Source organism: Fundulus heteroclitus, chromosome 19, assembly GCF_011125445.2.
Source record: "Fundulus heteroclitus isolate FHET01 chromosome 19, MU-UCD_Fhet_4.1, whole genome shotgun sequence".
Classification (NCBI taxonomy): domain Eukaryota; kingdom Metazoa; phylum Chordata; class Actinopteri; order Cyprinodontiformes; family Fundulidae; genus Fundulus; species Fundulus heteroclitus.
In genome coordinates, this window is record NC_046379.1 from 24407915 (window position 1) to 24430928 (window position 23014).

General features: G+C 41.2%; 3 protein-coding genes across 3 annotated transcripts in view; 2 read left to right on the forward strand and 1 right to left on the reverse strand.

Moving 5' to 3' along the window:
* Nucleotides 1-1979: 1979 nt before the first annotated feature.
* pygl (phosphorylase, glycogen, liver) lies at nucleotides 1980-15577 on the forward strand. Its single transcript, XM_012872244.3, has 20 exons — nucleotides 1980-2334; nucleotides 2808-2909; nucleotides 3013-3091; nucleotides 3427-3530; nucleotides 4236-4367; nucleotides 4549-4660; nucleotides 5838-5920; nucleotides 6005-6142; nucleotides 6807-6899; nucleotides 7200-7346; nucleotides 8186-8349; nucleotides 9291-9405; nucleotides 9712-9813; nucleotides 11198-11345; nucleotides 12720-12778; nucleotides 13494-13635; nucleotides 13736-13943; nucleotides 14066-14200; nucleotides 14284-14350; nucleotides 15260-15577. Exons 1-20 carry the CDS (start codon nucleotides 2092-2094, stop codon nucleotides 15446-15448), a joined length of 2562 nt encoding a protein of 853 aa, XP_012727698.1. The 5' UTR covers nucleotides 1980-2091; the 3' UTR covers nucleotides 15449-15577.
* LOC105932931 (lysophosphatidylserine lipase ABHD12) lies at nucleotides 15576-21933 on the reverse strand. The gene is made up of 12 exons (XM_012872266.3): nucleotides 21522-21933; nucleotides 19612-19714; nucleotides 19275-19394; nucleotides 19070-19100; nucleotides 18930-18975; nucleotides 18068-18197; nucleotides 17940-17977; nucleotides 17338-17417; nucleotides 16435-16517; nucleotides 16283-16361; nucleotides 16065-16198; nucleotides 15576-15981 (listed from the first exon to the last, which is right to left on the reverse strand). Exons 1-12 carry the CDS (start codon nucleotides 21622-21624, stop codon nucleotides 15957-15959), a joined length of 972 nt encoding a protein of 323 aa, XP_012727720.2. The 5' UTR covers nucleotides 21625-21933; the 3' UTR covers nucleotides 15576-15956.
* nin (ninein (GSK3B interacting protein)) overlaps nucleotides 19653-23014 on the forward strand; it is a 36699-nt gene continuing 33337 nt past the window's right edge. The window contains exon 1 of the mRNA XM_036150911.1: nucleotides 19653-19735. Coding sequence (XP_036006804.1) covers nucleotides 19703-19735 — 33 coding nt within the window. The 5' untranslated portion in view covers nucleotides 19653-19702. The remainder of the gene's footprint in view (nucleotides 19736-23014) is intronic.

Sequence of the window (23014 nt, forward strand, 5' to 3'; positions counted from 1 at the left end):
CTTCAAGAATATTCCTCCTTTGAACCATATTTTTCCAGAATATTCAGTGAAAAATGCTACAGCAGAACTTTATATTCAGACCCAAAACAAAATCACTTTTGAGAGCATCTTTGTCCTTAGCCCACACAAATCCTATATTATTCTAAATTCTACAGAGTATTGTTTTCAAAACACTTTTTCAGAGGGGGTCATAGGTAATACATTCTGATCAACATGCTTGCTTTGTTTAACTTTTGATCTGTTGACCAACACAATCAGACGCTGTGCTCATGGTAATCATATGGAGCTGATTGTAATCCTCTGATAGTAACTTTTTTCCTTTGTAAAAAAAAAAAACCTGGTTAATTTGATTGGTTGTGCTGCATTTCACACACACACATACCTACAGAGTGGGGAAAGAGAGAGACCAATTGAGTAAAATGAAAAAATGTTGTGCAGTTTTTTAAATCATAGATGTCTTAAGCTTTAGATTTTGGGTAATATATCAAGTCTTTTCAAAAAAACAGGTTCAAGTCTAATTCAAGTCTCAAGTCATTGGTGTTAAACATCCAAGTCAAGTCACAAGTCTCTAAACACTTTTTCAAGTCAAGTCTAAATTCATACAATAAATGACTCCAGTCTTACTCCAGTCCAAGTCATGTGACGCAAGTCCCCACCACTGGAAGCTCTGAATGAGCAACAGAAGAGAATGACCTTCAGTGAAGGAGGTGACGGCAGAAATGGGAAGAAGGTAAACCTGCTGTTTGAGTCTTTCTGGGGTAAATCTGTTTCCAGAGGAATGACCAGCTTAAATAGAGGAGACAAAGGTTTGAGATCGAAGCAGGAACTGAGAGGCAGGGAAACAGAGGAGCTTTAGGGACAGACCGAGGAAGGGTTTCTAGAAGTTAGATTGCTTGCAAAGGAGATCCAAGGTAGACATCAAGCCAAATGATGGACTGCAACCTGGGAGGCACAATGACACAACCACTAAACTCAAATGACTTGTGTGTGTGCATATATATATATATATATATATATATATATATATATATATATATATATATGTACACATGCATGTTGATTTGGTTGATTGCAGATTTCCACACAGTGATGCTGCACGGATGAAACAATGGGTGCAGAATGTGAGAAGGGTGCAATGGGTGCAAGTATGTGCATACATACTTCTCAACTAGAACTGCAACTCTGTATATCATTACATCATTGAAGATATTTTTGGTAATTTGTTTACTGTTACTTTCATTATTATTATTATTATTATATTATTATTATTATTATGCAGAAATCTGTGTGTGCATTCCCTAGTTACTGGAAGAAAATAGGGAGTACCAATATGGCGGATGGCGGCTTCACAGCGACGTGTCTTACCAACGGCCAATCAGCAGTCCACTGAATAAATAGAGATCAGTGGCTATGTCCCCTTTAAGTGGGCCCCCACATTTTTCTGCCCTGGCCCCGCGGCCAACCTCGGGCCGGCTTTGCATGAGGTCTGGACAAATCAAATTGCTACACCGATTTAATCAGCTAAATTCTAACAATTGGTTTTACCATTGTAGGTTTGGTGTCAATACTACCTACCTTTATCAGAAACGACAACTTTAAATGCTGTTTTAAATGGATCCCTCAGTGGGAAACTTACCATTACCCAGCGTGTAATAAATGTTACTTCCATCTTTGACTCGTCCTGTAGTTGTTGTTTTTTTTTGCTTTTGTCACTGCACTGCCCCCACCATCATGCTGTCACTGGTTGCTTTTAGTTCCTGCTGTGTTTTTCCTCTCCAGAACAGACCCACCAACCCTTCCCCCCCTCTCTCAGTCTTCCTCTGAGTTGTGATTGAAATTCAGCTCAGCTGAACGGGCCGGGGTTGTTGTTCCCCGCCCCTTCTCTACTTCTCAGCCGAGGCTTTGACGGGGAAACGCCCCCCTCCCCCTGCAACTCGCCAATAAAAAAACAGCCCGAGGAGGGGACTACTGCAGCCGTGTGTTCCCCCCCCCCCGTCCAACTCTTTCGACTTCACTCCCAGTCCCGTCGGCTCAAAGCTCAGAGGCACTTCCAGCAGCACCAGCATCGAACTACCTGCGCACGGGGCCAGCATGGCGACTCCTCTCACCGACCAGGAGAAGCGGAAGCAGATCAGCATCAGGGGGATCGTGGGAGTGGAGAACGTGGCCGAGCTGAAGAAGGGCTTCAATCGCCACCTGCACTTCACCCTGGTCAAAGACAGGAACATCGCCACGCCCAGGGATTACTACTTCGCCCTGGCCCACACTGTGAGGGACCACCTGGTGGGCAGATGGATCAGGACCCAACAGTTTTACTATGAGGCAGACCCAAAGGTAAAAAGACCTGCATAGAAATGCCCCTAAAGTTGGCCTCAGAATATGGCTGTTGTATAACATGTATGTACATATATGATGCAAGCACAAACTTTTCAAGCCTTAATCACATGCATTCGGTCCACATCATTATAACAGGAAAATAACATTTTTTTTAATCCTGCTTGCAACTGGTTTCTGTTGCCTGAAGTTTTCCAGATTACAAAGGGGCTTTTGTATTTTCAGGTCAGTGCGTCAGGTTTACATATTAGTCGCTGTTTGGGCATGATTGCTCCATTGACATCCATTAGTTTTAAAGCTCTAAACTGCAGTAGTGCAAGTTGCACTCCTTTTATTATGTATTTGCCGATTATTATTATTATTATTATTATTATTATTATTATTATATTTTTTTTTTTTTTTTTTTTTTTTTTTTTTTATTTTTTTTTTTGTAAAAGCTGCAAAAAATGTTTTTGATTCTCCTTTTTTTGCAGAGGGTGTATTATCTGTCCCTGGAGTTCTACATGGGCAGGACCCTGCAGAACACCATGATCAACTTGGGCCTGCAGAATGCATGCGACGAGGCCATCTACCAGGTCAGACACGGTCATATATAGAGACGCGGGACCAGGGTTGCGAGAGCTGAACAGCTGTAAACCGTAGGGTCATGTTTGCTCATTTGAACTGCTCTTGCCACAGCTCGGCCTGGACATGGAGGAGCTGGAGGAGCTTGAGGAGGACGCTGGACTGGGGAACGGAGGCTTGGGCAGGCTGGCAGGTGGGGAGGAAAAAGTCTACAGGAAATATATTTAAGAAAGAAGAGTGGACAAATAAAGCTTTAAAGAGCACTTTTTGCATACAGACAGTATATCTATTACAATTCTGCCTCAGGATTGTCTCCAGGCTTCATTGGCAGTCCTCCATAGAATAAATCTGCATGTCTACTGAACAGGGAACTCACTTCTTAGCTCAACAATGTTTGCAACATATGGTGGAAATGAACCAACAGGCCCCTGAAACGCCCCACGCGCCATAAAAATGTAACTTCAGCTCTTTTATTTTAATTTCAAAATAATAATCTTTAAATTTTGTTTGTTTGTTTTGTTTTTGCAGCATGTTTCTTGGATTCAATGGCCACCCTGGGTCTTGCAGCATACGGTTATGGTATCAGATATGAATACGGCATCTTTAATCAGAAGATAAGAGATGGCTGGCAGGCAAGTGCGCTTCCATTTACATTTGAATCCTTCTAAAAGGATAAAAGTACACCAGGCTCTGCTTTGACCTCTGCGAAGGCATCGACAAGGTCTTATCTTTTTTTGAAAGCCAGGATTCCCTTTTGAAATTGGCTGAGGCTAAAGTTTAGGTGATTTGGGTCAGAAACTATCACAAGTTAACTATTGACAGGGGGGAAAAAAGGGCTATGGTTAGAGCTCTGCACTTAACACGGCTGAAGTGGTGCAAGTACGTTGCAGAAGCTGCTGTCCCTTTTTTTTTTTTTTTTTTTTTTTTTTTTTTTTTAAGATGACAAAACAAACCTGGTGCAACTTATGATAGGAGTTTGCAAAACTGCAGGCTTCTGCTGTTTTGCGTTCCGATGGTTATTTGCGGGTCGAACCCAGGCAGTGTAAACATGTCCCCCTGAACTCTGAACTGCACGCATGCTCATTGTTTATGCACGCAGGTGGATGAACCTGTGCACCGGGTCTCTGCTGCTGGCCAGAGTTATTTACTTAAAACAAAATCAAATTGCGGGTCATGTTCGGCGTAATGCATGGACCACTGTAGGAGCTTTTTTTTTTTTTTTTTTTTTTTTTTATTGCAGGCTATGGTACAAAATGCTCAGATAAGACGGCGTTTGTCTTTCAGTCATTGATTCTTGTCCTGGAGTTTTGGCTCACCTGTCGCCTTCCACGCTGCAGGTGGAGGAGGCAGACGATTGGCTGAGGCACGGAAACCCCTGGGAGAAGGCTCGCCCTGAGTACATGCTGCCTGTTCACTTCTACGGACGTGTGGAGGAGACCAGAGATGGACCCAAATGGGTTGACACTCAGGTGGCCGACCAACATCATGAATTGGATTAAAATTCACTCGTAGCGAGCTGCCTGATAGTGGAGGATTTGCTTGAGTTTTGGTTAAGGGGGGGGGGGGGGGGAGGTACAAACCAACTTGAATCTCTTTAAATGACCTTGTGCTGTGCTCTTCTGTGACTTCTGACCCATTTTTCACCTGCAGGTTGTTTTGGCAATGCCTTACGACACGCCTATTCCTGGCTACATGAACAACACGGTGAATACAATGAGGCTGTGGTCGGCTCGTGCACCCAATGACTTCAACTTGAAAGACTGTAAGTACTGAAAGATCTCTCATTTTGAAGCAAAAAGTTTACCTGTTGGCCAAAGAGTGGCAGCATTTGTTTTTTTTGTTTTGTTTTTTTTTTTTGTTTTTTTTGTTTTTTAAGAATTCAGACTTCTTGAATCATTTGTCACATTCAAACCACCATCTTCAATGTGTCAAATTTTGCACTATAGACCAAAGCAAAGTCATGTATAACCGAAGTGGAAGGAAATCCACAGATTAATTTCTCTCTTTTCACTTGGTTACCTCTAAATAAATTCACTGAAACTGCCTTTCAAAGTTTGAGGCATGATTACAGCAGATCTGTAGCGGCCTCAGATCTTTGGGAGAACCTTGGTTTAAAAAAAAAAAAAAAAAAAGGCATCATGAAGACAAACAGAAGGACCAAGACGTGGCCGTCCACTTACTTCAATTTACATGCCGGTCAATAAAGGGGGTTAATCCCAGATGCAGCTAATATATCCATGCTAACTCTGGAGGAGCTGCAGAGATCCACAGCTCAGGTGGGGGAATCTATTGGTAGGGACAACTATTAGTTGTGGGCTTCCCAAATGTGGCCGTTATGTTGGAATGTCATGCAGAAGGCCTTCTGGTCAGATGAAACCAAAATAAAACTTCCCGGCTCGTGTGGAAAACTAACATTACAATCCACGTGGTGAACGCTGTTGGTGGTGGCATGCTGTGGCCCTTATCTCATGTTCTATAAGATTTGAGACTGGAGATTTATGTTCAGATGCTCTACGTCCAGTCTGACTGAGCTTGAGCTATTTTGCAAAGAACAATTGCTACAAATTTCTCTAAATGTGCAAATATGGTTGCCTCACCCCACATTAGTGGATTCTAAAACTATTATTTCAGGGGTTTAGGATAGAAATTCATGCCACACTTCCCCATTTCTGTCTGGAAACAATTTACCATTGTTCTTCCTCTTCACAATGATCCACCACTTTTTTGTTGGCCTACCACAAAGCAGATACAATACCCTCTCTGTGCTTTATATGGTGGAAAAGTTTTAGGTGTACTGTACCTAACGTGTCCCAGATCAACAGAAGCTTCTGCAATTGTGGTCACGTCCCCCTTTCTCCATTTCACTATTTATTTATTTGTTTATTTATTTTTATCTTTAAACTTTGCGCACGGTGACGTCTGGTATCTTCTTTCCATAGTCAATGTGGGAGATTACATAGAGGCTGTTCTGGACAGAAATCTGGCAGAGAACATCTCCCGAGTCCTCTATCCCAACGATAACGTAAGTTCACGTTTTCATGACCAGTGACCCCACCATCAAAGATGTTCTATTTTTTTTTCACCTGCAACCGCTCCGGTGTTGCAGTTCTTCGAAGGAAAGGAGCTCCGTCTAAAGCAGGAGTACTTCGTGGTGGCAGCCACACTCCAAGACATCATGCGCCGCTTCAAGACCACCAAGAAGGGCAACCCGAGCCGCACGTGCTTTGATGGCTTCCCAGACAAAGTGAGAACTGAGAATGTGTGTCGCAAAAGGTGGAGAGGTTTACTCGTTCGGTCGGTATATTGCCTCACTTGGTTTGTTTGCAACATTATGTCAGCATTTCCTCTCTGACCGGGTCTGTCGCAGCTGCCAAAGCTGAACTTTAAACGAGTAACCAAGTCGTCTGAAGAGATGTCTTCCACCTGAGGAAGTGAGGTTGCAGCTTTCTGTAGCAACAAAACAAGTCAAAGGGCTTTACATGATGAAATTTTGAAAGCTAAGGAAATTAAACTAAAATTTGCTTATTTTCACATTTCTTTTAAGAAAACAAATCATCTGTTTACGAAGGAAAATGTATGTTTTGTAAAGTCCTGCTGAGGCCAACTGAATGAGCTTTTTCATAAATATGGAAATGACAAAGACGTATTTTAAAGCTAAAAACCTTTAAAGTACATTTTAAAAACCTTGGGCTATTGTTGCCCTTCTGTTTGGATATTCTACACATTCTTTGTGGTTGCCATTTATAACTGGAAACATTTTGTTTGGTTTTCTGAGGGCCACAACGGAGGGGCCATAGAGCCATCTTTGTTACAGACAAATCTGTCCCACTAGACTTCTCAGAAATCACCTAAATGACTGACCTGGTGCTTTTAGCAGTTACAGGACGCGCCTGTGTTGTGTTTTCCAGGTCGCCATCCAGCTGAATGACACTCATCCTGCCATGGCCATTCCTGAGCTGATGAGGATCTTTGTGGACATTGAGAAACTCGACTGGGACAAAGTGAGCACAAGTTGGCTTTTGAGTGTTTTTCTCCTAATCGAGAGTAGGGAAATGCAACTTGGGGAAAACTAGACCAAGTAAGAGCCGGTAACATGAATTATGGTTAAAATCCCTGAGCAAGAGATGAAAGCAATGCCTTGTGCTGTATGTGAATGTGCAGCAGTGAGGGATGTTAGCAAAGTGCAAGAGTAAAATGATCAGGAAGGCCATTTAAAAAAAATAAATAAAAAAAAAAGATGGGCTTGCTTCTGACATATATAAATGCGACAGTTAAACGAGAGCCTTGTCCCTCCTCCGCAGGCCTGGGATCTCACCAGGCGTACGTTTGCCTACACCAACCACACCATCCTCCCCGAGGCTCTGGAGCGCTGGCCGGTGGAGCTGCTGGAGAAGCTGCTGCCCAGACACCTGCAGATCATCTACCAGATCAACCAGGCTCACCTAGATGTAAGCACGTCCCAGCCGAGACACGGTCAGGGGAGGAATAACCGCTACCCAACCCGCAAAGTTGTTGTTTTTATTTCATTTTTCTCCTCTCTGAGCTCCGAAATCGTGAATCCTCACATCTAGTCCTGCTGGAAGGTGAACCTCCTCCTCAGTCTCGGGTCTTTTAGTGGCGTCTAACAGGTTTTCGTCCAGGATTGTCATGTATTTAGCTCAATCTTCCCATCAGACCCTAACTAGCTGCCCTTGCTGAAGAAAAGCATCCCCACAGTATGACACTGCCACCACCATATTTAGCCGCTGGGATGGCGCGTTCACAGTGATGTTTCACACAATGTTTCAAATGCAAGCAAAGAAGCACAACTTATCAGCACCTACCTCCATGTTTGCCGTGTCGCCTACATAATAATCCAAAAATAATATAACACATGGCCTGTGGCAAACAGGAGTTGTCTTCCTCTTGAAAACGCCTTTCTTCTTCCTACTCGTATTATTATTTTTAGGCCATATTGAAGCACATGACTAATAGGTGTGCTGTCAATGGGTTTTCCCACCTGAGTAGTTGGTCTCTACAGCTCCCCCAGAGTTGCCATGTGCTTCTTGGCTCATCTTTGTATAAATGCTTTCCCAGCCAATCAGCAGTGGTGGATGATTATGTCTTGGTAAGTTTGTAGTTACTCCTTATTCTAAGTAGTTCTGTCAGTCTATGAGCTGTAATCCCAATAAAATTGTAATTTGTGGTTATGACAGAATGTGAGTTCAAGGGCTATGAATACTGCTTTTCATGAACAGCAGTCTGAGGACTTTTTTGTTTTTTCTTTTTTTGTTTCTGCCACCTATAGAAAATTGCGGCTCTCTTTCCAAAAGACATGGACAAACTGAGGAAGATGTCTCTGATTGAAGAGGACGGCTGCAAGAGGGTGAACATGGCCCATCTGTGCATCGTAGGATCTCATGCTGTCAATGGAGTTGCTCAGATACACTCCAACATCATCAAAACCCAAGTGTAAGCCTTTTTGCTGGTGGGGAAAACATTCGTCAGACCTGTAGCTGCAACAGAACTGTTGCCGAGGAAAGTTGGAGCCACTGCAAAACAAATGATGACTTTTAAAGTGTCACTAAAAAGAGACGCAAAACAGGTCTATACTACTTGAGAGCAGCCTGATCACAGATCTAGTTTTTATTTGCTAGAGATAAATGTATATTTGTATATAAGTGTATATCTGGAGCGTGTAACAAAAGTAATTTCCCTCTGGGATTATTAAAGTATGTCTGATTCTGAGAGAAGAAATGCAAAACTTTGTTTTTTAGCTTTGTTTTACAAATCCATGTCATCTGATGACTCTCAAACTCATAATCAACTCAATCTTTTCTGTTTAGTTGTTAAGAAGCATGAATACCCGAAGCACTGCATTATGGCCCAAAAAAGTTTCAAAAACTGCCCTCATCCTGATTCACCACATACGCAGCGATAAAGGAAAGCGAGTCCCGGCTGAACACACTACAAAAAGGGACCTAAAAGTAAGTCAAATTTTCTTGAAATTAATCTATTTTTCTCCATGATTTAAGCAGGTAAATAAGACTATTTGCCAATAGAGTAAGATTTTTGCACTTAAAAATGTGAATATTTCATCTCTATCATCTTATTTCAAGGGCAGGATATCTAATTATCATATTGTAAGGGTCAAAACACTAACTCCATTGGCAAATAGTCTTACATGCTTAAATCAAGGAAAAATACATTAATTTCAAGAAAATTTGACTTACTTTTGCTTCCCTTTTTGCAGTGCAGGACCTTCTTTAAAATATCTGATTGCAGTTCTTCTTGGTTTTCGGTCCAATTTGGCCAGTTAAAATCAGGAATTGTAGCTGTAATCACGCCGCTGCTTGTTGAGACGATGAATACTAATGTTTCCTCTGTGCATGGTTTTATTTATTTCTTCTCAGGTTTAAGGACTTCAGTGACCTGGAACCGGCCAAGTTTCAGAACAAAACGAACGGTATCACTCCCAGACGCTGGCTGCTCCTCTGCAACCCTGGACTGGCTGAGCTCATAGCTGAGGTTTGTTGGAGACCCGTCTGCTCACATCCTGGCAGGCAACTAGCCTTTAGGATTTGGATTACTTTTTAATATGCATGATCAAGCGGTCGATTCTGAGCCATGGTAAATGGCTTGTACTTGTATAGCGCTTTAACTAGTCTTGACGACCTCCAAAGCGCTTCACACTACAGTTCAGTCATTCACACACACATTCACACCCTGACGGTGGTGAGCTATGTAACTAGCTACAGCTGCCCTGGGGCAGACTGACAGAGGTGACTTTGTCGTTGTAACATCTGTTGTTTTTGTGTTTGTGTTTTTTTAAAGGTCATTGGGGAGGACTACGTGAAGGACCTCAGCCAGCTGAAGAAGCTGAATGACTTTGTTGATGACATGGCCTTCATCCGTGACGTCTCCAAAGTCAAACAGGTAGGGACCTCTCCTCCACTGGATGGGCTGCTCTGGGCCAAGGGTTAGGTTTACTTAAACAGCCTTCATGCTCTAGAGAATACAAAGGGCACAGGAACAATGTCAACTAAATTTTGTCTTTATAGTTGTGAAACCCTATTTTTCTAGCAACCGCTCTCGCAGTGCAGTGTCACTCTTGTTGCTAATGTACACAAAGAACACTCATGACAGGAAGGATAAAAGATATATTTCATAAAGAGGAATTTTACTGGGCTAAAATCTGCGTCGGGAGGTTAAAGCATTACAGAATATTCTGATTGGTGCATCTGAAATAAAATCTCATGAGTTGAGTCTAGTTTTGATCCTTGCTGCTTGCAAGAACAGATTTTTCAATGACATTTATAATTAGTCATGGCCGCATTTTGTTTTTTATAAATTTGCTAGCTTGTAATGCATTTTAGGAGATTCTTGTTTTTATTGGGGGTGGGGAAAAAAAAAACATCTTTGCCACCATAAATGCATACCTGTTGATTTGAAAAGCCAGTTTCTGTTGTTGTGGTGGATGGATGTAATGTATGGCCAGTTGAAAGTATGTTGCAGTATGTTGTATATTCCAGAGTTGGAGATAAGAAAAGCATCTCAAAGGGTCTGCGGGTTTGATCAGATGGGTCCCTTTTTCAGTAGCAACAGATCTTTTCAAGATCCTCCTCCCTCGGGTGATTTCCTAAATCTGGTCCGTTTCAAAATGTGAACCCTAACCTCACCACTGCCTGTCCTCTCACAGCTAGATGGCTCCTAGCGAACCTGCTGGGCTCTGTGAGCTACCATACAATTAAGAAACGGCCACAAAGTGATTCCGAAGTTAGGACTGGATCTCTAACATCTGAAACTGGAAATGAAAATCTTTTGCCCAAGTAGATGTAATTTTCTAAGAGCTGCTCATAAGTCACTATAAAGGAGAGATCAGGCTCTTGCGTTAAATTTAAACTGGGCATATTCTTTTTTAGAAATCTCAAGAAACTGGAACTTGACCATGTTGTCGTAGGATAGTAATCAATGTTCCTGATCCTTTTTTTTTTTTTTTTATAAAAAGCTGCATTACAAACCTATAAACGAGGTTTCGTGGCAGGCAGATCTGCAACCCAACCCAATGTCTCAGCTTGTCAATCTGGGTGGCTAACTATGGGCTCGGCTGACTAAACATTAAATAAACCACGATAAAACGTTACGTTGCATGGAAAACTACATCTCCGTTTAATTTTTCTGCACATCACGGCATGATGTGGCATTGCAACATCTCGCAGCTACACACTGTAGCTGCACATGTCCAGGCAGGACTATCCTGATTCAGCGCCTTGCTTTCAGTGACTCCTATTGTCGTGTCTCCTTTTTTTTTCCCACACAGGACAATAAATTGAAGTTCGCCCAGTATCTAGAGAAGGAGTACGGCGTGAAGATCAACCCTTCCTCCATGTTCGACGTCCACGTCAAGAGGATCCACGAGTACAAGCGGCAGGTCCTAAACTGCCTGCACGTCATCACCCTGTACAACCGTACGTGCAGCCATTCGTGCTCGAATCATTCGACCGAAAAAACAAAAACGGTTTCACCGGTAATTATTGCCGTGAATCTCTGAGTGATCGGTTGGCTGACGCAGTCAGACATCTCCCTGTGTGGAATATTCCACGCCCAGCTGGGGCTTCATGTTAAAACAGACATGAGGAATGCAGCCACTGGAATCAGCTGTGGGGATTTTCCGTGAAGCCACGAGGCTCCAGTGAACGGGGAAGCGGTTTATTCCGCCGAAATATCATGAATTCTGAGTCTTTGTCTGTAGAAGTTGCTCCACAAACGCGTTACTTGCGGTGCCTTGCTGAAGTATTCAAACCTTACAACCAGTTTTGTGACACTTTTGAATTCCAAACCTCTGGGTGAAGTGCAAAATTGTCAACTGGAAGCAGATCTGACAAATGTGGCACTCCTGACCATCATCTGCTGGGTCAGTGCTTTGTATACAGCCACCTCACTCTCATTTTAAAGTATTTGGGGTGTGGTCCTTCCAGCTCTGCACATCCGGACACTAGCACGGTTCCATCTCTGTCAAATTGGACGGAGGGTTATTGTTGCATTCAATTTTCAAGGGTTTTCCCAATTCTCCCAGTAGACGTGTACCTTCACCGATCCAGCATGATGCGACCACCACCATGCCTTAGTGCAGAGGTGTCAAACTAATTTCTATATGGGGCCACTTTGGCATCATGAAGTCATTAAAAGGGCCGCTTGCATGTGTAGAGACGATACTTTTCATTTCATAATTTCATTCCAGTTCACACAGTAGTATAATAAATGCACCGTAACATAAAAGTAGCACTCTTAGGCCCAGTTTATACAGTTTATCTGCAAAAAAAGTTTATATTGGGGTGAGTTACACTTACAGGAGGCACAGTTTTAGCCACTTTATACACTATAAAAGGATATATGCCTTTTTTTTTTTTTTTGGCTCTCGAGGGCCGGATAATTTACCGTGAAGGGCCAGATTTGGCCCACGGGCCTTGAGTTTGACACCTGTGTCTTAGTGGATGGATTGTGTCCTAGATGATCTGCGCCATTGAATTTCTGCAGCTCATATTTGCATGCAAGCCAAAAAATTGTCATTTTTGCACTATTGTTACATAAATGAACAGCTAGTTGCCAGCAGCTCTTTAGACGTCTGCAGCTCCTCCAGAGACAAACCTCCGAAGGATGACTAGCTGTAACTTTTGATTATAAAACAGCTTCTGAAATGTTCAGGGGGTGTGAATAGTTCTTTGCAGGGCACATTGTCATATCATTAAATGACATTGTGCATATCGGTAACGGTTTTCGCATATTTATGGTGTGCTTGTTGTTTTTGTTTAACGTTCAGTTGCCTTTGTTTTGTTCCCAAGGCATCAGGAAGAACCCCACTGCACCTTTCGTACCACGAACTGTGATCATCGGCGGGAAGGTAGAGTATAGTCTCAGCCGACTGTGACTGAGCTGATGTGGTGCAACCACTGAGCTATATAATACACTGGAGTGCTGATTTTGCCGAAAAACTGAAGTCACTGGCCGCCATCTTGCTCCTCCCTACTTTCACAGAATCCCATAAGATTTGGTTGCAACAACAAGCAGTTTTCTGGCTGAGTGAAAACGTTTCACAGGTAATACTACAATCAGTGGATGTACTAACACTATCAACTACTGGGAAATGATGTGCTGAAATATTTGACATGTTATTCATATTAAATATACATATATGTATATATAAAAATGTGTGTATATATGTATACATGTATGTAAATATATGTTTTTGTATATTGTTATTTATATATTTATAAATGTTATGTATGTATATTTAAATTAATAAAATGCAAAATATTTCAGCACATGACTTTCTCAGTATTTGATAGTTTTAGAACATAACATAAAAGTATATGGCATTTGACATTTTAAAAGTTTTAAGCCCCCCTGGACATGAAAAAATCCTCGTTATTTGATGCTGTAGCGCACATATTCCCTAGTTGCTTGGGGAAAATAGGGAGTACCAATATGGTGGCTGGTGGCTGCAAAGCGACTCGTTCTAACAGCGGGCTGTTAGCACTCCAGGGTATAATATAGCTCAGTGGGTGCAACATGATGGAAATGTATGACGCTTCCTCACACGTTGTCACCCTCTGCAGGCTGCGCCTGGGTACCACATGGCAAAAATGATCATCAAGCTCATCACCTCGGTGGCTGATGTGGTGAATAATGACCCAGTGGTGGGAAGCAAGCTGAAAGTAATCTTCCTGGAGAACTACAGAGTTTCTCTTGCCGAGAAAGGTGCGATTAGAAGAAGAAAAAGTCGCTTCTGTGAGGAAAAGGAACGCATGTCACTTTATTTTAATCAAATTATGATATATATTTTTTTTTAATTTCTCAGTTATTCCGGCTACTGATCTGTCGGAGCAAATCTCCACTGCTGGCACCGAGGCCTCTGGAACAGGCAACATGAAGTTCATGCTGAACGGAGCCCTGACCATCGGCACCATGGACGGAGCCAACGTGGAGATGGCCGAAGAGGCCGGAGAAGAGAACCTCTTCATCTTTGGCATGCGGGTGGAGGATGTGGCCGAAATGGACAAAAAGGGGTAAACGGCAGACTTTTCAAATGGGGAAAACTCAGAATGCAATGTGAGGATGTTGTTTGATTTTTTTTTTTTAAAGGTCTAAAAGGGTTTTTCTTGGTTTTTGTGTTGGGTTTGTTTTTCAGATATGATGCCATGTCATACTATGAAAAGATACCTGAGCTGAAACAAGTAATGGACCAGATTGCAAGTGGATTTTTTAGCCCCAAGAATCCAGAGCTTTTCAAGGAACTCACGGACATGCTCTTTAAATACGACCGGTGAGGAATTGTTTTACTTTATTTATTTTTATTTTTTTATTTATTTTTAATTGTATTTTAATTTACATTCTGTCTTTTTCTAGATTCAAAGTGTTTGCAGACTTTGAAGACTACTTAAAATCCCAAGAAAAAGTCAGCAAGCTCTATCAGGTAACATCTGCCCTAAATGTAGGTTCATAAAATGTTTTTGTTTTTTTTTTCATTATGCTTTTGTGCATTTCTTCCTTTTTTTTATTTTATTTTATTTATTTTTATTTATTTACTTATTTTAAGGTTCTGTGCTGCAAGAATCCAGGTTCTCCACAAGGAAACTGCAGTAAATCTAAATTGCATAAATTCATTCTGGAAAAAAGTCTTACACAAAATCCACCCTTTAATTTCAGTACATTCATTGAAGAGGAGGGATTTTTTTTTTTTTTTTTTTTTTTTTAAGCAAAATCCCCCGTGGTACAAATGAAGGTTTCCCAGCAACATAAAATTGTATCTGAAGCAACTGTTAAACTTCAAAATATAAAGTCTGTGGGAACTTTCTTCTAATTGATAATCCATGTCTTCCTGCTGTATAAATAAGATGGGCGCATTTCTTTTGATCACTAAGCTGGAAAAACTATACACAAAAAGCAGGATGGTAAGGGATATTTATAAAAGATTAAAATAAGTTGTCTATTGAAAGACCCAATTCTGACCCATTTTTAGTCTTCTTCGAGAATTCACCTGGTTTTATACATGATGTGATATTAACAAAAATTCACAATGCTTTGTGGACTTAAAGGTTCCCAGATACTAAAGAACCTGACTCATCTGGAAGGTTTATTTGAGAAAAGTAAAGTAAAGTATATTTGTCCAACAACAATAGGTTTTTGTATTTATTTTGAATGACTGGATAGCAAAAATAGTACCCTCAAGTTTTTCTAATTATTTCTGAACATGGTATATCCCCAAACAGAAACCTGCTCAAATATGGGGTGGGGGATCTTTTGAGATCACTTTGTGGCTCTTTAACCGTCTGTTTACCAGGGGTTTCTGTACATAACATACTTTTTTTTATTTCTTTTCTAGAATCCAGTGGAGTGGACAAAGATGGTGATCAGGAACATCGCAGCAACAGGAAAGTTCTCCAGCGACAGAACCATCACAGAGTACGCTACGGAGGTGTGGGGCGTGGAGCCAACCGACCTGAAGATACCGCCTCCAAACGAGCCCAGGGAAGCCATCGAGGAAACTGTCAAGGCTCTGAAGAAAATGTGAAAGTGTTTTGCATCGCCCCCCCACGGGCTGCCGTTGTGTTTACAAAACAGAGCCTTTATGAAACACGTTATTTTTATTACGGAAACCTAAGGTGCTTTTCAGAAACGCACATTATTTTCCCTTTGCATCTGAGTCAAAATACTGTTACATTTCTTTAGCGTCAACCAATTCAGTCTGTGAGGGGTGGAGAAGCTCTGAGAACGCTCTTGTTTCTGACATTCCTACGGCTCATAATGGTCATAGGATTCAGGAAGTTGGATGGATATCAGGATCGCTGCAGCAGCAAAGAGTTTCTTACATTAGTTTGACTTTAGCTGGCCTGTATGGAGAGAAATAATGTTTGTAATCAAGAGATTTTTGCAAAAGCTGAACTAGAGTAAAGATGGGATTAATGATTTTCTCATGCTTAAAATAAAAAAAAAAATCAAATGTTTAGTGCCACAAAGAACTTTATTTCCTTTTTTTTTTATTTTTGTAGACTTGCATCCTTCTAATGGAGGATTATCTGTTATCTCAACTTTTGTAGAAAGTTCCTGCAACACAGAGGGATCTGTATTTAAGGTCTGAAACTGAACATGATTTCTGGACACAAATTGGTCATAATTTCTCAACTTACTGTACCACATCTGACACATTTGGGCCCAAGTAGATGTGGCTGTGGGACAGTCCGAGGTCTGCCTCGTAGGCGACCATGTGGACCCGAGCATCTGTGTTGGATTCCCTCTGGGCTCCCAGCGCTATCTGGTACAGCTGGATCCAATGGGTGCAAAGGGTTTTCAGCAAAGCAGACGCACTTCCAGCAGGAAATTGAGAGAGGCAGAAAATCCACTGTACCTTCTGACCCATGTGAAACGGAACAACGTTGTCGTCCTCTGCATGCAGGATCAGAAGCGGACTGCTCAGCGTCTTTAAACTGAGGGAATGGGAGCAGGCGGTGTAGATGGAGCAAATGGCTTCGGTCTGGTTTTGCTTTTGAGCAAACTTACTTTTTGTCATTGGCAAACGATATGTTGATCCTTTCCAGAATGTTCCAGAGCAAACTCTCGAAACCTGGCAGTATCATGTATATCTGGAATACAGCAAGAAGTGTCAGTTTCCTTTATCTTGTAATTCTATACCAAAAATAAATAAATGCCTTGACATTTAGTGGCAGGGAAATATGTGAAACTTGTCAAATATAGTAACTACTGCAGTTTAGAAGAACTTTAGATAATTAAGGCTTTTTGTTTTAAACTCTTGGTTTAACAGAACACAAATGGGAGTGTATTGAGTTAAATAAGAATAAATATAAATGGGACGAGAGCTCTGAACATTCCTCAATTCAAGTACAAAGACTAGCAACGTGTGGCAGTTTAAAAAATGCTGCCAAAGTGGGCTGTTCCAAGAGACACGGATGAGTGGTGGGGGTTTTTAGGTGGGACTCGTAGCTGCAGCGGTCAGGACAAGGGAAAGTGACCTGGTGAAACATGAAGTGACCGGGGCGACATCTAGTGGTTCTGCCACGGAACTGTCTTTGAAACGTCAAGCATGTACCACTTGAACCAATAAGAAAATTAAACTGCAATAGCCAGCATTCAACCCTAAGGGGGCAGCACTAAGATGGTTTTAAGACAAACATTGCAGAACTAAAAAAAATTGACAAACTTGTAAAAGCAATTTGCATAGTAACATTAAAGTAGCACTCTTGGGCCCAGTTTATACTGTTTATAAAGCTTTAGGTTAAATGTGCTTTAAAAACCTTTTTCAATGCACAGTTAATCTATTTCTCAATTTGGACTAAAAAGTCCCAGAATGGCATGCAGTCAAGCATCACTGAATGATCTCAGCTGATTCGCTCAAAGCCTTGGACAAAGGTCAAACGGGTGTTTCGCTGCATGCGTCCTCCTCACCTTGGCGAGCGGATGGTTTGCTACAACTTCTCCAATTCTCGTGTACGGAGCTTCCAGGATTACAGCATCGACAGCAGGCCCTGCAGTGTAGATGGTTACGAAAAGATAATTGCACGACCCTATTATGTAAAAGAAAGTTCAGTATTTTTAAAAGTAGTAGTCCCGTCACAATTGCTGTTAGGGCAACTGTGTGCCATTTCTTATTACTAGATGGCTTCTGAACATGATGGATTGGTTTTATTTTGGGGGTTTCAGTGCACAGAGAGATGAGTATTAATAACACAGACTTTAATATTAAAAAAGGTTTAAAGCCATGCATCCTTTTGCCCTCCACTTCACAATTATGGGCTGATTTATCATACAAAGCACAGTTCTGGTTGCCGTATGAACAAATGTGTCAATACATTTTCAAGAGACAGTATGTTAAAAGTCCTTTGGTACATTAATAAGAGTTTGCATGATGAGAAAGAGGAGTGACTTTAAGGGATGGGGGGGGGTCCTTATCATATTGACCAAAGTATAACATTTGCCTCTTTGGTTAAAACGTGCCTGTAATGCTGAGACATCTGACTGAACCCAAAGCCACCTCAACTCAAACCCACCTTGTTCTTGAATTTTTACTGCAGCGTTGGTTGCCACTCTAGAAGGGGAAAAAAAGGGTAATTATTTGCTTTTAGTGTCTTTGTCATGAGAAGCTGTTTGTCTGAATGAAAATATGCGGGAAACTGACCCGGAGCCCAGAGAGTGTCCCCACAGGCAGACCAGGCTGCCCCTGCTTTGTGTCTTTGCCCAGTGATACAGGTAGAGGGCGTCGCTGGTCAATCCAGCCTCGCTGGGGTCTCCAGTGGAATCTCCAAACCCTCATTAAAACACACGTTACAAGCTGTAAGCCATGGCTGTGTCCTCCTTCAAATACTTCAATACAATATTTGTTTTTCATTTTTTTTTAAGCTGGGCGTAGGACAGTATATTACAGTTATTGAAGTATCGCTCATTTCTGGCATTCCTATTTAATTAGGAAATGGTCTTACACTCGCCTATTTCACTTTCAAAGTCATAATTATGAGAATCATTGATACCAATAAAGAGATTCCATGGAATTTGATTATATCTAAATGTATTTGGCTGGATAGTGGGGCAGTCTGTTTCCTTGCAGCAAGAGGTTTCTTGGTTCAAACCTAGTCTGTTGATTTAACATCTTTCTAGGTACTCTGGAATTTCTAAAAACAGTCCTTTTGGACCCTTTAACTTATGATTAATTAATACAGAACTAGGCTGTATAAATTGTAAATTACACATAACTAGGCTGGAAATGCTACATATTGCAGCCAACAGGTCTAACGGTGCTACAACTCAGTAACTTCATCATCAATTGACTGAAAGATGCTCCACAAATAAAGTTTCGCTTGCAACTCGCATCTGTGAGTTCTGGGTCTCGGCCGGGGTGACCTTCCAGTGGGACATGCCTTCAAACAGGAGGCATCCATTAGGGCATCAGACAGCTTTGCTGATAAACTGATTAAGAATTTGTAGCTTATCTGGTAAGTATGGCTGGAGGCGATGATTGTTGAAACCGACGGTTATATTCTTACCTCTGTAGTCTATGGATAAGACATGGTACCCTGCAGCACTCAGAATCTACATTAAGAATAAAAGAATGTAGATCTTATGTCAAAGACAATACTATGAGATCAGTCTGGAAACAACTTTTTCTTTTTATACTGACACAAACCTTCACCAGCGCCACTCTATGACTGATCGCCCTGCAGAAATGAAAGGAGAGGCAGTTCTTTTTTCAATCTTTCAGACTCATTTATTCCTACCAACAACCTTTGCATGAGCTGAACGGAAAACAAAAAACCAAAGCAACCATGTAATACCCACTAGACTCTATTAGGATCATGTGAAGGATGTGTACCCTACCGCACTTATCCCACCTGGTCCCGACGTTTCCATGGAGGTAGATAATAACAGGACTCCCGTCTCCCAGGGCCTCACGGTACCAGTCGACATTTCTCCCAGCGGCCGCATCCCATTGGCTGACAGGGAGCGTGTGCCTTTGAGACGCCCAGACAAGAGAGGGAATGAGAAAGACAGACCGAGGGGGGGGGGGCACACACAAAGAAGGTTGTGTCTCAAGATATACTGTAGGTTTTTAAAGTGGGTCCCGTGCAGCCGAATGATGGCTCTATTCACACACAGGAGCCACCTGTGCCGAACCAGCGTGCTGCATTTTCAAGTGCCGACGCACTTCAAGGAAGACGAAGGGCCTACCACACTCCCACTGAGACGCCCTCCTCTATGCTGAGGTAGAAGTTGCAAGTGTGGTTCAGGACATCTTGAGGTCTGCGGAGATCGACGAAGTATGGAAACCTCACTGCAGGAGAAAGCACGTCAGGTCAGTATGTTTCTGTCTGTTGGTGCTGCATTAGTTTTTAACCACATCATGTTACAGCTGTTAACCCCCGTGTATCTTATTAGGATTTTATATCCTACACTTTAAGGACACACTTTTGGTTTCATCAGTTGAGCTTTCTTCACATTTTGTCTCAGAACTACAAACTTCAATGTATTTTTGGGGGAGTTCATGTGACCGAGCAACACAAGGAAGAACCAATATGAATGTTTATTACCAAACTAACAAACAAAGCAACCAAAAGTCCGAAAAGTGTGACACGCATATGTTCCTGCCCGTCTAAAGTAATTAAATGTAGAACCACTACTGATTGGATTAACAGCTGCAAGGCTTTTAGTGCATGCAGGGTTGAACATCTAAAGAGACAGAATTTACTGGAATTTTTTTTTTTTGTTGTTGCAAAATAGCTCAAGCTCAGTCAGACTGGATGGAGCGCAACTGTGAACATCTCTGTTTCATTTAGGTCTGGACTTTGACTAGACCGTTCTAACACATGTAAATCCAATGATGTAAAACAAAACTATTGTGTCTCTGGCTGAAGATTTAAGATTGTTGTCCACCAGGAGGGAGAAGGTTAGATTTTGAACCCATCTGACCACAGCACCTTCTTCCATGGCCCTACATGGCCTGCAGCAAGCAGCAGGCACGACTTCTTAAAGCTCGTTCAGCAACGCTTTTCATCTTATCACCTCCATAGTTTCAGGATTTGTGGAGCCCACTGCCAATAAATCCTCCTATCTAAGCTGTGAATATCTGTTACTCCTTCAATCAGCGGTTCTCTTGGTTGATTACCGACCTCCTTAGCTACTCTGTCCCTTTAGGTGGACGGCCATCTTCCAGTAGGTTTTGACTTTCTGTCATACGCTTTTTATATCCGTATGATGGCCTGCACAACGCTCTAGGAGATGCAAAATCCCTGGAATTGTTTTTGATAACAAAAAAACTATTTTATGCTTCTTCTCTCTCTAATCCCTGACCTGTCTGCTGTGTTCCTTGGTCTTTGTGATGCTGTCTGTACACTAATGTTCTCTATCAAACAGACCAGCTGGATTTATACTGAGATTAAATCAGGGACAGCTGAAATTGGTTACTCCTAAAAGCAACTGGATGTACTGGAATTTATTTGGGAGCATTAGACAAAAGATTACTAAATATAAATGAACACCACCCTTTTCAAAATTTGTATGTAGGAACAAAATGCAACAACTTCATAAAACCCTTTCAATATTTTAATATTTCTAGGACAAAAGCTTTGGAATGATTTAGTCTCGAATCTGTACGCTCCTGCATTTTATTTTAAAACCTTTTGAAAAATCTTACTGAATCTCAACAGTGTTCATGGAATAACTATTACTAACTACTAATAACTTGTTTTGGATGTTTATAAAAAAAATTGTCATTTGATCAAATGCAAAACAAAACTTCGATTTGAAATATATTTTTCTAATATTTGTTCAGTAAATTTTCTCAATTTACTCAAATCATTAAACATATTTATTTAACTAGCACATATAGAATTTAGACTATATAAAATCATGTAATCATGTCTGTAAATGCAATGAAAATCTACAAACTTGCACATCAAGTTATAGTCAATTGTAACTGACATTATTTGTCTCTGCATAGATATCACTGTATGAGTGACATATTTGGTGTTTTTAGCACAGTGGCTGTGCTGATCTGACTACTTTACAATTGAAATCATCTGGTATGTCACATAGTAACTGTGCTTTAACTAAACAGCCAACACTGGAAGTGCATTACTTACGCAGGTGAGAGAATATGGCATGGCTCAGTATCCAGGGGAACAGGTAGAGAATAACAGGCACTGAAACATAAGTAGTCAGGAGAAACGATAAAACTTTCTTCATTTGTGCCACAGACAAAAGTTATTTTCCACAATCCTCTTTGGAGTCCAGACAAGGTCGTCTGTTCCTGGCTTCTGGTGTTAGTTTGGGCGGAGCAACAGAAAACTCAACGGGAATGTTGTGAAATACTAGGAAAATTAGGTCAAAGTTCAGCCATCCTCTGCTGCCGCCTGTTCATATTTCACACAAAGAACGAGTTCTGTCTGCCACCCTGCACAGTCAGCATAAAGATTACAAAACCAATCGATCCAGTTCAGATTAAAAGATCTGGAAAACCAAGCGACACGAGGTGCATTCCAGTTACAATTGAAACTCGGAAAACCCGGCTTTATATCGGAAAAAAAATAACTGTAACGGCCGCCATAGTTGGATTTTCCCCTTGAAAAGTCGCTAACATTTTATGGAAGTTACTTGTCCTAATAGCAGTAAGCTGTGATAAAATATATATTTTTTTTTTCACAACACACATTTTTAAAAGTGCGTCTAAAATGGATGTTACTTGCAGCGGCTGCAATTCTGCTCCGAACAAATTAAAAGTGCTTGCTGTAAAGCAGCTGTAAAGAATGCTTATAAAAAGTAAGTATGAACAAAACAACAGCTTTCCTGGCCCGTCGACATATTAGAATCCTAACATTGTTTTTTTTTTTTTTGTTTGTTTTGTTTTGTTTTTTTTAATCCTAACTTCTCCAATTTTATTAATTGGAGCACGCTTTACTCAAGTTTACCTCATTCCCAAGTCCTTTTTCGTTTTCCGAGGCAAAGGGAATGCAGCAACAACATGACGTTTTACTGCAAAGCATTGTGGGAATTGATGTTCTTTGGCACAATACACCGCTTATTCCTGCTGAGGGGGCGCGTCATAGCCAATGCAAACCATCCACTGTTTGTTCTATGGCCTCAGTTACGTATGTCTTGTTGATGTGCAGTATTTTAATTTCTTTCGTGATTATTTTGTATGTTTTTCTAGTTGTTTTAGCAACAATGTGTTCATGTTTATTTATATGTGGTGATATTTAATGAAACTTTACAATTTTCTTCAAAATATGTTTTTAGCCATTCTTTGGCTTCTTGTTGGCCCTTTGTGTCACAGTTGGAGCAGTTGTAGTCATTGTTTTTAGATATTTTTAAATTGCTCGTTTTTTAAAAACGAGCAATTATTTGTGAACCTTATTCCATGACCGTGGTTCAGACAGTGCAAACATACAGCTACTACATAAAAATGTTCCAATCCTTTTTTTTCCATGATTGTAATTATAGTAATGAATGCAAATTCATCTTTCATAGCAACCCCTGAAAATTTGCTGGCCCTGTGCCTGGCTCAGTCCATGCCAGAGGAACCCTAAGGATTGAACACAAATAAAGCCTTGTCTCCAAACAGATTGGCTTTAGTATT